This window comes from Hyperolius riggenbachi, chromosome 1, assembly GCF_040937935.1.
Source record: "Hyperolius riggenbachi isolate aHypRig1 chromosome 1, aHypRig1.pri, whole genome shotgun sequence".
Taxonomy (NCBI): domain Eukaryota; kingdom Metazoa; phylum Chordata; class Amphibia; order Anura; family Hyperoliidae; genus Hyperolius; species Hyperolius riggenbachi.
The window spans coordinates 630,381,240-630,397,250 of record NC_090646.1 but is presented as its reverse complement, the minus strand read 5'-3'; the positions used below and the strand labels follow the sequence as shown (position 1 = coordinate 630,397,250).

General features: G+C 44.1%; 1 protein-coding gene across 1 annotated transcript in view; it reads left to right on the top strand.

The window, feature by feature from the left end:
- DDX4 (DEAD-box helicase 4) overlaps positions 1-16,011 on the top strand; it is a 114,305-nt gene that overhangs the window by 63,289 nt on the left and 35,005 nt on the right. Inside the window, exons 11-17 of the mRNA XM_068251234.1 lie at positions 98-142; positions 5,301-5,351; positions 5,571-5,639; positions 8,406-8,456; positions 11,347-11,418; positions 13,689-13,742; positions 15,425-15,490. Of these exons, the coding sequence (XP_068107335.1) occupies positions 98-142; positions 5,301-5,351; positions 5,571-5,639; positions 8,406-8,456; positions 11,347-11,418; positions 13,689-13,742; positions 15,425-15,490 (408 nt within the window). The remainder of the gene's footprint in view (positions 1-97; positions 143-5,300; positions 5,352-5,570; positions 5,640-8,405; positions 8,457-11,346; positions 11,419-13,688; positions 13,743-15,424; positions 15,491-16,011) is intronic.

The following is a 16,011-nucleotide window of genomic DNA, read 5'->3' as shown; positions in this document are numbered from 1 at the left end:
AAGTCTTTGATATCTATCTTGCCCATTATATAATGAAGATAAGGTGGAGCTGTTGGATATAACTGGCATGCAATAAAGCACATGAGTTTTATTGTAGGTGATGGTGGGGACTCTGGCAGCGGAAGAGGTTTCGGCAGAAGAGGCAAGTATGAAATTAAATTCTTATAGGTGGCTAGAGAGAGTGATGTAGACTAAAATCCTGTTCTGGATGTCTGGTTGACCTTTATCTTGGAGAGAGACATATACTTGCATTTTTAGTATGCTTTGTTCCTGTTCTTGCTGCCACTTACTCGGCCATTATGTACTTTCAACTGCTTTTACATTCCTTAAACTTTTGAAACGCTCTTGTGTAAGCTGTGTAAACTATCTAAATGTTAGATAAGATATATAGACAAGTTAATTGTTATAGTTAGTTTTTCATCTCGGATCCGCTTTAATGGGCCCATATACCTATTTTCCCACTGATTCGTTGCGCAAACTCTGACAGAACGATCGATTTCTGTCCAAAATCAATAGTTCCCATCGATCCGTCCGTGCGGAAGATTTTGCTCGATCGGCGGCGAGTCGGGAGTGCGTCGATAGCGGCGTTCGAATGACCGACGCCAACGGCAATACATTACCTGCTTCGCCGGCGCGTGTCCCCCTCTGTCCCCGCTGCTTCTTCTCCGCTGGGTTCCTGCTGGCTTCACTTCCTGTCCCGGCAGGAAGTTTAAACAGTCGAGCGCCCTCTACTGTTTAAACCAGCCAGCTGGTCCGGAACCCAGCGCGGAGAAGAAGCAGCAGGGACAGAGGGGGACTCGCGCCGGCCGGATCAGGTAATGTATGCAGCGGCGGCTTCACAGATTGTGATCGATTTCATGCTGAAATCAATTCACAATCTGTTTGCAGTAAAGGCAGCCATACGATCCCTCTCTGATCAGATTCGATTAGAGAGGGATCTGTGGGTCGATCTGATGGCAAATCGACCAGTGTATGGCCACCTTTAGAAGGTTAGAAAAAGTGGGCGGTGCCAACAACTACATTTTTACATGACAGGGTTCCCAAACTTGACACAGTTGGCCACTGGGTGACTGGAATTAATATTCAGAAATGTAGGTGGAGCCTACAACAGCCAATTAAAATTCACCTATTGATTTTCAAGGGAAATATTGAAACTGCCATTCTTACACTGTTAATGGCAGAGGCCTCAAATCTGCTACAGTCGGTCATTAAGTGACTGGCGTTCAAATTCACTAAAGGGGTGGAGCCTACAACAGCCAATCAATATTCACCTGTTGATTTTCAAAGGGAATATTTAAATTGCTGCCATTCTTGCTGTTAATAGCAGATGCCTCAAACCTGGTACAGTTGGTGACTGGGATTGATATTCAGAAATATGGGTGGAGCCTACAACAGCCAATCAAAATTAACCTATTGATTTTCAAGGGGAATATTTACATTGCTGCCATTCTTATGCTACGTACACACATGCGACAACGATCGTTCGTTAAGAACGACGAACGAACTTTTAATTGATGAAAGAACGACCTAAGTAAAGATAGTTTTAAAAGGTGTGTAACGATCTGATCGTTAGAACGAACGTTACATCACAGAAAGCAACTATTGCGCCTGCGCATAAAAATGAGAAGTTCCATGGAGAAATAGTGAAATGCGCATGTCAAGCCTAGTACGAACGATCGTTTCCAACGATGTACTACTTTTGCAAATGATCGTCGTTGGTTAAAATCCGCCGAGACAGAACTTTCTTTTGTAGCGATTTGGCTCGTTCGTCGTTTGCCTTAATAGTCGGTGGTTCGTTTTTTGTAACGATCGCCGTTGGTAAAGATCGGGGAACGATCGTTACAAACGACTATAGTCGCATGTGTGTACGCACCTTTACACTCTTAATGGCAGAGGCCTCAAATCTGGTACAGTCACTGGGAGACTGGGGTTTACATTCTCAAAAGGGGGCGGGCCACAAACAGCCAATCAGATTTATTTAATTTCAATGGGAAAATGCAACTTATTGATGCCAAGGACCTCAAAGCTCATAAACTTGGTCATTGAGTGACTATATGTGAAGATTTGAAATAGTGGGCGTAGCCAAAAACAACTAACTTTTTTTTCAAGGGAAAATATAAACTGCCACTATTCTTATACTGTTAATGGCAGGATTCTCAAACTTGACACAGTTGGTCACTGGGTGACTGGTATTAATATTCAGAAAAGTGGGTGAAGCTTCAACAGCCAATCAAAATTCATACCAATTGATACCAAGGACCCCAAAGTTCATAAACTAGATCATTAAGTGACAGTATGTCAAGGTTAGAAACAGTGGGCGGAGCCAAAACAACTTTTTGCATAGGAAAATATAAACTGCAGCCATTGTTACACTGTTGATGGCAGGGTTGTCAAACCTGACACAGTTGGTCACTGGGTGATCGGGATTAATATCCAGGAGACAGTGGGGCCAATCAAAATTCACCTATTGATTTTCAAAGGGAATATTGAAACTGCTGCCATTCTTACTGTTTATGGCAGAGGCCTCAAACCTGCTACAGTAGCTCATTAAGTGACCAGGGTTCAAATTCACTAAAGGGGGGGAGCCACAAACAGCCAATCAGATTTCTTTGCTGGATAAACTGCTTCCATTCACACAATTTTGATGCCAGGAACCTAAAAGCTCACAAACTTGGTCATTGAGTGACTGTGTCAAGGTTAGAAAAACTTATTTCCCTGGGAAAATGTAAACTGCAGCCCTTCTTCACTGTTAATGACAGGGTTCTCAAACTCTGCACAGTTGGTTACTGGGTGACTGGGATTAATATTCAGGAAAGTGGGTGGAGCCTAATAAAAGCCGATCAAAATTCACCTGTTTATTTTCAAGGGGCATATTAAAATTGATGTAATTCTTGCACTGTAAATGGCACAAGTCTCAAACCTGGTAAAGTTGGTCATTGGGGCTCGAATTCAGAAAGGGGGGGCGGAGCCTCAAATAGCCAATCAGATTTGTTTCATTTCTCTGGGAAAATACAAATTGATGCCAAGGACTCCAAAGCTCACACACTTGGTCATTGAGTGACTGTCAAGGTTATAAAAAGTGGGCGGAGCCAACAACTAATTTCACTGGGAAAATATAAATTGTAACCCTTCTTACACTGTTAATGGCAGGGTTCTCAAACTTTGCCCAGTTGGTCACTGGGTGACTGAGATTAATATTCAGGGAAGTGGGTGGTGCCTATAATGGCTAATCAAAATTCATCTGTTGATTTTCAAGGGGAATATTTAAATTGCTGCTATTTTTACACTGTTAATAGCAGATGCCTCAAACTTGCTAAAGTTGGTCATTTGGTGACTGGGGTTCAAATGCTGGAGAGGGGCACAGCCCCACATAGCCAATCTGATTTGTTTAATTTCTATGGGAATATACAAATTGATGCCAAAGACCCCAATGCTCACAAACTTGGTCATTGAGTGTTTGTGTGTTAGGGTTAGAAAAAGTCGGCGGAGCCGACACCAGCCAAATACATACCTGGGCAATGCCGGGTCATCAGCTAGTTTATAAAACATTTAAACCAAAAACCACTTTATGCCTGATATTTTCACTTCTTCGTAGTACACTTAGGCATACTGTACACACATTAAAGGACAACCGAGGTGACATAAGATAGACCTGTGTATATACAGTACCAAGCACACAAATTATGCTGTGTTCCTTTTTTTCCCCTTTGCTTGAAAAAGTATAGCATAACCCTCACTGATAAGTAATTACAGCCATAAAACACTTTCCTGTCAGTAAATGGCTTCTGAGAGCAGGAAAGAGATAAAAAGGCTCAATAATTCAAAGATTTGAGCGCTGGCATACTTCAATAAAGGTGCCATTGAGCAGAGACAATGAAACTGTAAAAACTTTAAAACTAGATTTAAATGTAAAAAGTCATTTTCAGGAGACTTGAGGATAGATGCAATTGTTTTTCTCATCCGTTTATTTTCACCTCGGATGTCCTTTAAAATCGTGCACCACCACTCATATAAGACCACACATATAAAGGGAAATGGACCGGTTGCAATTCATTTTTTCCCCATTAATTTTTTTTTTTACATACAGAAAATACAAAAGTGCGAACAGCTCCCTCCATGTATGCAAATTTATGCAGCTTGAGAATGGACCAGTCAAGTTTCATAAAGGACCAACCAAAGTTTAAATTGATTGGTCCATTTTCAAGCTGCCTAAATTTGCATAAAAATTGACATTACCCTGCATAAACTGGGAAATAATTTGCATCTCATTGATCATCCCTAGTGGAGAGTAAGAGCAATGGTGTCGCAAATTCTGCTTTCTTTCATGTGTTCTTAAAACAATACTTTATTTCGGTTTCACAGAAGTAAGTTTACGTTTTCCTGAGCATTTTAGCAGTACATCTTGCGCCTGGCGTTCTATTTAATGCGCCAGGGTGGCGGCACAGCAGTTTGTTTTTTTAAATCCTGTAGCTAGCGTAGCGGCGCATCGGCGGCGATCGTCCACAACACGCAGCAAGCAAGGTGCTTGTTGCGTGTTGCAAAAAAAAAAATGTATGGAAATCGGCCCAGCGGCGCCCTCTGGCGGTCATGGACGAGCTGAGCTCGTCCATACCGCCAAGGAGGTTAAAGGGGTTCTCCGGTACCTTAAAAAAAAAAGAAGCTAAAACTGACACTTACCTGGGGCTTCTATCTGCCCCCTGCAGCTGTAATGTTCCGTGCTTTTCCCAGCCGCTGGCACCAGGCTAATTATTCGTCTTAAATAGACGAATAGAGCTGCGCAGTAAGCTCCCGCTGACACGCACAGGAGCTATCGCACGGCTGCACAGCCACAGTTCTATTAATCTAGTTAGATGAATAATTAGCCTGGTGCCGGCGGTGAGGAACGGCGCATCGGAGGAGGGCGGTACGGGACATTCCAGCTGCAGGGGGCCAATAGAAGCCCCAGGTAAGTGTCAGTTTTAGCTTTCTTTAAGGTTCCGGGGAGAACCCCTTTAAGTCTGTGGGGAAAAAAAGAAAACCCAGCATGCCCTGCAAGTTCCTTTGTGCGGCAGATGTACCAAATAAGAGCCAGGGAAACTGGGGAATGTTTTATGGAGAAGAAAAATTAGTGATTTTTAACTCTTGCATTGCCTGGTAAGCATCCTTCTTACTTGTTTACCAGATGAAAATAATTGATTTCATGCCTGCCAAACACCTTAAAACCCTTTTGTAGCCTTGTATTTGTGTTTGAATCGTACTTGATTGTGAAAACTTATCACACAAAATGTTAAATTACACTTCATTTTAACCTCTTTCTGTAGGTTTTGGTGGTGATGATGGAAATGACCAAAAGGATTACTCAAGCCGTGATAGTAAGTGTACTGGCCATGATAAAAAAAAAGGTATACAGCCCCATGAATCATAATTCCAGCGCTCTATATCCATTAGAGTGGTCTTTTTTTTGTTTCTTTCAAACTCTGCAAACACGCACAGATTAGTGAATTCTCAACTAAGGTTGTAACAGCATTACTCTTTGCCAGTGGTCTTTTATTTGTACATACATAACTTCATTTTTATTGCCTTTTTGTTAGATTACAACAGTGACGATTCTGGTTTTGGAAAGGGAAGGAGAGGAGGCCGAGGAGGATCTTCATTTTCTGGTGTGTATTTAACTCCCACCCAGCTTGTAGAAATGTTAACTTTTTTGCAGTGTGTATTTTTTAGTGTTTGTCGCTTTATTTTGGAAGTATCGGTCTGACTCAATAAGCAAGTACATTTGTCACAAAAGCAAACGATTTGTTATTGAAAACCCTATAGACTACAGAATTCAGCAAAAATGTGCACTGTTCAAGTCAGGGCTGTTGAGCTTTGAGTTAGCAGAAATTATCGGATACCTGGAATCGGAGTTGGTGAAAATTTTGCAAATCCTTAATGAAAATATATTCTATTCCTCAGATAATAATTATTATGATTAAGCTTGAAGGACAGTAACGGCAACGCTTAAAAAGGATCTGTGGCGAAAAACTTTAAATTTAAAACGCATACAAATAAGTACATTTCTTCCACAGTAAAACGAGCACTTGATGACTTTTCTCCTATGTTGCTGTCTTGTGCAGTAGGTAGTAGAAATCTGGCATTACCGACAGGTTTTGGGTTAGTCTTATCTCTTCACGGGTGATTCTCAGCATGGCTTTTTATTCTTTATAAACTACCTGAAAAAGATTAGACTTAGTGCAATAATCAACAATATTCAGGCAATGACACGCTTGTTTCGGGCACACAAGCCCCTTCGTCAGGCCAATGCACAAAGCTCGATCTACAAAGAAGCACACAGACAAAAAATTAATATTAAAAACATTAATATAATGTAAGGAATAAGACCCTGCACCTCAGAAAAATATCCCTGAAAAAGAGGGTGTAGACGTGTACACAAATAAGCCTGGTCTTCATACCTGTCTAGCCAAGACCCGCTTATTTGTACGTAAAGACCCGCTTATATGGGCCTTTGTGTACACATCATGTCTACACTTCTCATTTTCAGGGATATAGCTGCATTGGAATAATTTATTAGCAAAAGGGGAGCCTGCTTCAAAAGACAACTATAAGCTTTACTTCTCTGGGGCTTCTACCAGCCTCCACAGACATCCTGTGCCCACGCACGGACAAAAGGATCTTCCAGTCCCTGCCCGCAGCTCACTACTGTTTTCTTGCGACTCATGTCGGGCCTACATAGCCTTCCTTACACGGCCAGGCCTGTGACACTGTAGAAGCCCAAGTTAACTGTTAATATAGCTTACAGTATTTCAATGTTACACAGCCATTGCTGTTCTTTGCATATGAAAAAAACTTGAAATGCTTGGGTATCTGGTTTCGCACACAATTACAAATGTTTTATGCTTTACATAACACATTTCCTCTTCTATCTGTGCAGACAGCTCACAGAGGCACAAGCAACTGCAGTTAGTGTACCAGAGATGACATAATAAAATACACATGTGCATATACAGTGGCAAGCATACAGACACTTATGCTGCGCTCCTTTTATTTACCTTTCCTGAAAGAGTTTAACCACTTAAGGACCAGGGGATTTTTGGCTGATCTGTGCTGCGTGGGCTCTCCAGCCTGCAGCACAGATCAGGATTGAAGCAGGGCGTCCAGACTCCCCCCCCCCCCCCCCCCCTTTTCCCCCCCAATCGCCGCCGCTCTGTGTGGCCAAGCGAGGGGGGCTCCTCAGGGCCCCCCTCCGCAGCGATTTTCCGCCTCCCTCGCTTTCCCTCCCTCCCCTCCTTCCCATGGGCGGCACAGGACGGCGAACCGTCCTGTACCGCCTCTGATAGGCTTCAGCCTATCAGATACCGGCGATCCCCGGCCAATCAGAGGCCGGGGATTGCCGATCTCCTCAGCAGTGCCGTGCGACGTAAACACCGGGGATTTCTTCCCAGCGTGTTTACATTTAGCCTGCGAGCCGCGATCAGAGGCTCGCAGGCTGTTTACGGAGACACCCTCCGTGAACTGACATGGAACGGCCGCTCCCATGGAAACACCACTTCGACCTGCCGACACCTATCGGTGTTAGGCGGTCGTTTTTTAATTTAGCTATGAAACTGACAGTTTTTCTCCAGTCAGGACTCAGTCGGCTCACTAACAAATTACAGCTATAAAACACTTTCCTTATCAGATCCCTGGACTTTTTACTGTGAGAGGAAAAGATAGGTCAATAGTTCATGCTGTCGCTCTGGGACTCTTGAGACACTGCAATTGAGCAGAGACTATGAAACATTAATTATCTGCTTGTAAATGTTTCTACATAAAATAAAATTTTGAGATCTCTAAGAGAGTAATCTTTAGGAGTAGGAGGACACATCCAATTGTTTCTCATTAGTTTATTTTCATCTCTGGTTCACTTTAAACTAGGGAGACCTGTCTCACACACAGGGTTAGCATGCAGAGAGATGAATTCCCCCTCCTCTTATGATTAATTGGTCCATCAGTAAAGTGTGGAAGGAATTTAATACAGTAAACAAGAGATAAGCAGGCAAATGTATACAGCAGTAGCTACGAGCACTTCACAAACTATCCCAATCCCAGGTTAAAAAAAAAAGTTTAGTGTTTCTTTAAGTTAATAATAAAAATAATTGCTTGTGCTGCTGAAATAAAGCAGACACTGTTCAAAATTACATCTACATATCTGATTGACCCTGTAGGTGGTGTAAATTCAACTCTTATGTGTAATAAATTAGAGGAAGAATTAGCAGTTAACACAGCACATCACTCTGAAGGTACCCAAACACACATTGATTTTCCTGTTAGATTTCCGTCTTATTTAATGCATTGACAAAATGTTTGGTTTTTATTGAGGTTTTACATCCTGGAAATGTAACGGGCTGTTGCGAGTACTAATTAAAATTTGTAACTACTTTTTGTAGGTTTTGGTGGTGATGATGGGAATGACCAGAAGGGTTTTTCAAGTCGTGATGGTAAGTACTGCATGCGTTAAATATTAGACCACCTCCAGCCTAAAAAGAAAGGGCTGAATGGCAGTAAATATATGTAGTCTCTGCACTGTGTATGGTTAGATGAGCATATAGTTTACATCTGGTACGTCATAGTGGATAGAATACTCGCATTTCTGTAGCAGCACTTCCTTATTTCTCCTAATGCTGAAGCTTTGTGTCCTCCCCTCCAGCCTGGTTCCCTCCCCTGCGCTCTGCCTGCCTGGATCAAATTACTTTTCTTTTCAGTGTGTAATGGCCCGTACTCACGGGCTGCAGAAGTGGCCTGTCGCCAGCACACGTGAGCGTGCTAGCGACAGCTTCTCTCCAGGTCCCTCCGCGTACACACGCGGAAGAGGGACCAGCGGCGAGACGGAAGCTGTCGCCGACGTCCCTCCTCCCCCCACCGGAAGCTCCATTTACCTCTATGGAGGCTGCTGTCGCTAGTCCGCGTACTCACGCGGACTAGCGACAGTTGCGGCGGCGACTGTTGCCATGCGATTGAAACTTTCAATCGCATGGCGACAAGAGCGACGGGCGACAGTTCGGGGTGCGCGCAACGGCCCATACTCACGGGCGACCTGTCGCCGCAACACGCGCGCGCCGCGTGTTGCGGCGACAAAAGTCCCTCGTGAGTATGGGCCATAAGAGGAGAGACAGGAAAACTGCAGCACCCTGTCTTATCATGTCTGTTTGCTAGAATTCTTATTTCAGATGTCTGTCTGCCTAGATTAGATCACATAAATATAAGGGGTGGAGTTATGACATCAATCCCCCAGCATCCTTTTCATCTATAGTTTGGAAAGAAAAAAAGCCCAGGGCCCAATTTCAGATTAGGGGCGGGGATTTCAAGACCATATGTGCAATACGGATCCTGGGGGTGAGAGAATCACACTTATTGGCCTCGATTCATAAAAGTGCTGTCGGTAAGGTAAATCTGTGCGAGGAAACACCGCTGTCGGTATTTCAGCCTTCTGGGTGGTCATTCATAAAAATGTTTCTAGTTGTGATAGGAATGCGTAGATATCCCACTGTAGGCTAGCGTTAGGCTGTCGGTAGGCATGCGGAAACAGGAGAAGCTGGCCGAGTCCCTCCGTGCGGTGTTCTCTCTGCAGCTGCTTGGGAGGTCTGTCCCATTCACTGCGATGTATTCCACACGCTTCTCGCCACATCAGAGGTAGCGGTAATCCCCGTCTGCATACCGCTTCCTTTAACCTTTATGAATTGACATTTGTTACTTTTGTTAAGATAATCACCGCACAAGACGGTGATTTATCGCTCTTCTCAGGAATGTCGGCTTTTTATGCGGAAAAAGCCTTTATGAATACAGATTTTGCTATGTGGTCGGTAAAGTGAGCTGTTTTTAGCATTTCCGCATGCGGGAATGCTTTATGAATCGAGGCCATTGTGTGTGATTTTATATGGATGAGCTCTCGTCCATGACCGCCGGAGGGCGCCGCTCAGGCCCCGCTGGGCCGTTTTTTACAATTTTTTTGTAAAAACATGCAGGAAGCACTTTGCTTGCTGCGTGTTGGTGACGATCGCCGCTACCCCGCCGCGTAATGGCGTAAATTTTAAATACATGTAAACACACAAGTATGTTTCTTCCAGAGTAAAATGAGCCATAAATTACTTTTCTCCTATGTTGCTGTCACAGTAAGTAGTAGAAATCGAACATTACCAACAGATTTTGGACTAGCCCATCTTCTGATGGAGGGTTCTCAGGGTTTTCTTTTTAGTGAATGGCAGTTGCACCGTTCAACTGACGAAAAAGTGTGCAGGAAGGCTGGCCAGCATCTTTGTATAAAAATTTTTAGGGAATGTCTTTATAAAGAATACAGGCCATGCTGAGAATCCCCATGAAGAGATGGATTAACCCAAAACCTGTTGGTAATGTAAAATTTCTACTACCTACTGTGACAGCAACATAGGAGAAAAGTCATGTATGGCTCATTTTACTCTGAAAGATGTGTATTTCTTATTTGTATGCATTTAAAATATCAAGATTTTCATGACCGTTCCTCTTTAACCTCTTGAGAACCATGGTCTTAACATCCCCCCCCCCCCCCCCCTTTCAAGACCAGGCCACTTTTCCCTAATTGGGCCACTGCAGCTTTAAGGCCTCGCTGCAGGGCCACGCAATTCGGCACACAAGTGATTCCCTCCTCTCCCCCCCCCCCCCCCCCCCCCCTGTCTGATCGCTCTCAGGATGTTTATTTTTTATTTTTTTTTATAAATATTGTATTTCTTTAAATTGGGCTAGCCAATCAGCGCAATCGGCTGTCATAGGCTTTAGCCTATGACGGCGGATCGCCTTTGTGCCTCTGGAAGTGCTGTACAGTGCTGCCATAGATTGCAGCATTGTACCGTGTTAAAGATGGCGGTTTCTAACAGCCTCTAAGCGGCGATCACCGCTGGGAGACTGAAGGCAGAGCTCCGTCATCCAAGCGGTGATGCGCGTGCGATTTCGTGCAAAGCACGTCCCCCAATTGCTGTGAGGCAGTCCTCTAGTGGTTAAGGTGTAATTTGAAAACTAGAGGTATATGGAGAGTGCAATATTTATTTCCTATTAAACAATACTAATTCCTATTAAACAATACTAGTTGCCTGGCAGTCCTGCTGATCTTATCAGTAGTGTTAAACATGATCTGCATGCTTTTTTCAGGTCTGAAACTAAGTGTATTGAGGCACAGGATCTGCTGGACAGCCAGGCAACTGGTATTGTTTAAAATTATCAACCTTCATATCCCTCTCACGTCAGGTTCCCTTTAAGAGTGTAAGATTTGGTGAAGAAAACAATATAAAGTCTATAAAAATGCATGTTATTGTATTTAGTACTAAAATAAGCTGATGTGTTACTTGCTCTTTCCATTAGGCTTTAACAGTGAAGATTCTGGTTTTGGAAGGGGAAGAAGAGGGAGAGGCGGAAGAGGATCTTCATTTTCTAGTTTGTATTTACCCTTTCAAGATCAGAGAAAGTGTAGTTTTTAAGCAGTGCTTTCATTTTGAAAGAATCGATCAGATTTGTATTAGTGTTTTTGTTACACAACTCTGCTGCTCAACTCCCTGCTCTTCTGATGCTGCTCCTCTCTCCCAATCCCTCCACTGGCTACCAGACATATGGGACTCCTCATAGCATTCCACAACCTTGTTCTCTATAAATTTCCTCCCTAATTTCCAGATATCTTAACACTATGAAACTGACTATCCTCCACGTGATCCTCTCTTGTCCAAGACTTCTCACAGGCTTCACTTATGCTTTGAAACTCTTACTTGCTGTCTGCCATGCTCAGTTTTTCACAACCTTCAAGCATACGCTTCGTGTACTAGAGCAGATAACATATACAAGTTTTATACATACCTGGGGCTTCCTCAAGTCCAGCCCACCTGTCTTTTCCGTCTTCGGTACCAAGCTTATGGGTGTTTGAAGAAGCCCCAGGTATGTATAAAACTTGTGTATGTTATCAGTTCTGGTTTCTTGTAACACACTTTCAAACAAGCATATAACGTGCTATAATCTCTGTCCAAACACATATATTCCTTTCTACATGGTACACCGTCTGCTCCAGTTTTGCTACTAAAGGTCTGTACACGCTCTACAAACAACTCATGGAAATGACTTCACTTGCAACCAAAACAAATGCCAAGTCTCCAAGTGCACAAGCAGAAATGACCATGCACGCATTCGGTAGAAGGTTTCCTTAACCTTGTACACACACGACTAAACAGTTGCTGTCCACTACTTTACCTCTGCGTGGTGTAGGTGACCACGCCAGAGATTTTTTTTGTTTGTACTAAGACCCCGGCTTTCAACTAACTGTAGGGATAGCAGAGGTTCCTGGATGGATGATTCCTGTGAATGCATTTGTATGAATGTTTGCATGCAGGTGTGCAAAGGGTTACTGACCATTTTGCTGGCCACACTCTTTAGCACCTCCTTAATAACTTACTTGAACATCCCAACTTGAGGATTTGTGTGTTTTTACTTTGCAGATTGGTCAGTTTTCCCAAGATTCTTAAATATGCTTTAGGTAATGGCTAATTCTGCAGTGGTTACAATACATGTGTGGATGGATTCTATGGTTAAATTGAAATCTGTCAACTTGTCCATTGTGGAAAGCGGGTTGCTATCTTGTGTAGTATGAACAGAGCCTTAAAGGACTTACGAGGCGAAAGTCACAAAAGTTAAATACCTGCATGTAATATCAATGCACGGAGGGCGGCGTTCGTGCCGTTCCACTGGATCGCCGCAGCTCAATGTGCCCCCCGGGCCGGTCCCGACCTCTCCTTCCTCCACTAAGATGGCCGCCGGAGCTGGCCGCGGCTGCGCAGTCCGCATATGCGCGAGTGCGGCTGCGCAGCTCTAGGCCCCCCGATCCACGCAACAGGAGACGGCCTGTAGCATGGATCGGGGGGAGGCCCTAGAGCTGCGCAGCCGTATATGCGGACTGCGCAGCCGCACTCGCGCATATGCGGACTGCGCAGCCGCGGCCAGCTCCGGCGGCCATCTTAGTGGAGGAAGGAGATCCCAGGCTGGGGGGGTCGGGACCTCGTAAGTCCTTTTAAAGAGAACCCGAGGCGGGGTTCTTACTTCGCAATCCGCATACAGAGGCTGGGTCTGTCTATAGAGCCCAGCCTCTGTTGCTAGTTAGTTTCCTCCAAAGCCCCCCCCCCTGCGCGCTGTCAGACCTCATAAAACACAGCCGCATAGCTGTGTTTACCTTACGAATGTCAGTCTCGGCTGCTCCCCCGCCTCCTGAATCGCTCCGGTCCCCGCCTGCGTCCCTTCCCTCCAATCAGCGGGGAGGGAATTGACGTGGGCAGGGACCGGAGCGATTCAGGAGGCGGGGGTGGTGACGAGACTGGCATTAGTGAGATAAACACAGCCGGCTGCGACACGCGTGTCGCCAGCGCTGCTGTGTTTTGAGGTCTGACAGCGCGCAGGGGGGGCTTTATAGGAAACTTACTAGCAACAGAGGCTGGGCTCTATAGACAGACCCAGCCTCTGTATGCGGATTGCGATGTAAGAACCCCACCTCGGGTTCTCTTTAAGGCTCGTACATATGCCTAACAAAAGTCTGCTGAGGCAGCGGCCAATATGGACATCCTCAGACGATAAGTTTGGCTGCATTTTTTTTATCTAAAACAGGAAGCAGTTGAAAATGTAACAATGGGCTGAAGCAAGTACTATTTAAAATTTGTAACTACTTTTTGTAGGTTTTGGTGGTGATGATGATGGAAATGACCAGAAGGGTTTTTCAAGTCGTGATGGTAAGTGTACTGCCAGTGTTATATATTGAGGTGTAATCCCAGCCTTTTATGTTTAAAGGGGACCTGAAGCTAGAGGTATATGGAGACTGCCATATTTATTTCCTATTAAAGATCACTCCCACAGCGGCAGTGATAAGCTCCCCTGAACGGCCGCGATGTAAATATTTACCTTCCTGGCTCCGGCACAGTAGGGTCCCTCCTCTCGGAAATAGCCGATCCCAGTTGGGTATTTCCACCTGTTTCTGAGCGGAGAGCCGCAACAGCGCCCCCACTGGAACAGGGAAAGGTAAATATTGCGCAGCTTGGCAAATTGTCGGCTGTGCGTTCTGTGGGCTGCAGCGAGACCGCCGTGGGACACAGGAGGACGGGGGAAGCTTCCCCCTACCGAGGTGATTACCCCCCAGGGGAACTTTTTTTATTAGTCTCTTTAAAAAAGGGAACCAGAGACGAAGCACCCTCATGTATTTTACAATAAATCAATGGGAACATGACAGTAAACTCATACCCTGCTCTGGTTTATTCTTCTCTGCTAAATCTGCCTGTTATCAGCCCTGATACGATTCCCCCCAACAGAGCATTCAGTCTAGCTTTTCCCTGAGGGCCCTTTCACACCAGAGGGATTTTTCGGCGTTTTAACGCCACGGCCGAAGTTGGCGTTTTGCTAGGTAAAAGAAAGTCCATAGACTTTCATTTTACCTTTCACATCTAACTTGGCGTTTTGGAGCGTTGCGTTTCAACGCTCCCAGGAGCTTTTTCAGGGCTGTTTACAGCCGAAGTTGGCTGTTGGCGTTTCAATGATAGTCAATGGAAAACGCCAACTTCAGCGTTTTCAAAGCCTTTTCAAAGCGTTTTACAGCTATCTTGTTCACTTATTTTTATAGAAGAAAAAAAGGACGTTTTCATATGGGCTGTAAAACTCTTTCAAAAGGCTTTGAAAACGCTATGTATTGGCGTTAAGCAAAAGGCTGACTTTCAGCCTTTTCTACCACAGCCTCTAGTGTGAAAGAGCCCTTAATGATTATAGCTGTGTCTTCTGTGATGTCTTTTCAAGCCCAAGGCTGCCCCTTGTGGCTCTGCTTTGCTGCTATTTATCCTTGAAGCAGCAATGCAGAGCCACAAGGGGCAGACTTGGGCTTGAAAAGACATCACAGAAGACTGACAAAGCTATAATCATTCTGGGGAAAAGCTAGACTGAATGCTCAGTTATCAGGGCTGATAACGAGCAGATTTAGCAGAGAAGAATGAAACAGAGCAGGGTAGGTGTTTACTGTAATGTTCCCAATGATATATATATATATATATATATATATATATATATATATATATATATATATATATATATATATATATATATATATATATATGGTAAAATACATGAGGGTGCTTTGTCTCTGGTTCTCTTTAAATAATACTAGTTGCCTGGCAGTTCTGCTGATCTTTCTCTTATCAGTAGTGTTAATCATCTGCATGCTTGTTTAGGGTATGAAACTAAATGTATTGAGGCGCATGATCTGCTGGACAGGCAGGCAGCTGGTATTGTTTAAAATTGTCGGCCTTCATATCCCTCTCACGTCAGGTTCCCTTTAAGAGTACGATTTGGTAAAGATAATAGTATCAAGAAAAAAAAAATTCTAGTATACAGTCCTGAAATAAGCTAATATTTGACTTGCTCTGTCCATTAGGTTTTAACAGTGAAGATTCTGGATTTGGAAGGAGAGGGAGAGGCGGAAGAGGATCTTCATTTTCTAGTTTGTATTTACCCTTTCAGTATCAGAGGAATAGTTGTTTTTAGGCAGTGTTTTGACTTTAAAAGAATCAGAGATCTGTATTTGTGGTTTTTGTTACAGAACTCTGCTGCTCACCTCTCTGCTCTTCTGATGCTGCTCCTCTCTGTCAATCTCTCCAATGGCTACCAGACATATGGGACTCCTCTCATAGCACTTTTGTCCTCCTGCAGCCAATACCCCCAGTCGTCCGGTCCCCCCCCCCCCCCCCCCCCGTTGCTGATAACAATGCTATCGAGGGTTAAAACTCTCCTCAACCATCACATGGGCATGGTTAAACTAATAGACCATAATAAAACATAATAAAACATAAAAGCATAAATGGACATAAACCATATGATAATGTCCCTGATGTTAAAATCAAATAACAGTCCACAGGTTTCTTCCTCCAGACCTGTTCAATGCACAGATGATTTCCAACAGTTCCTGAATATTATAGTAACAGTATACGCTCACCAGATTCCACAGCTGCCCTTCTCAGGATC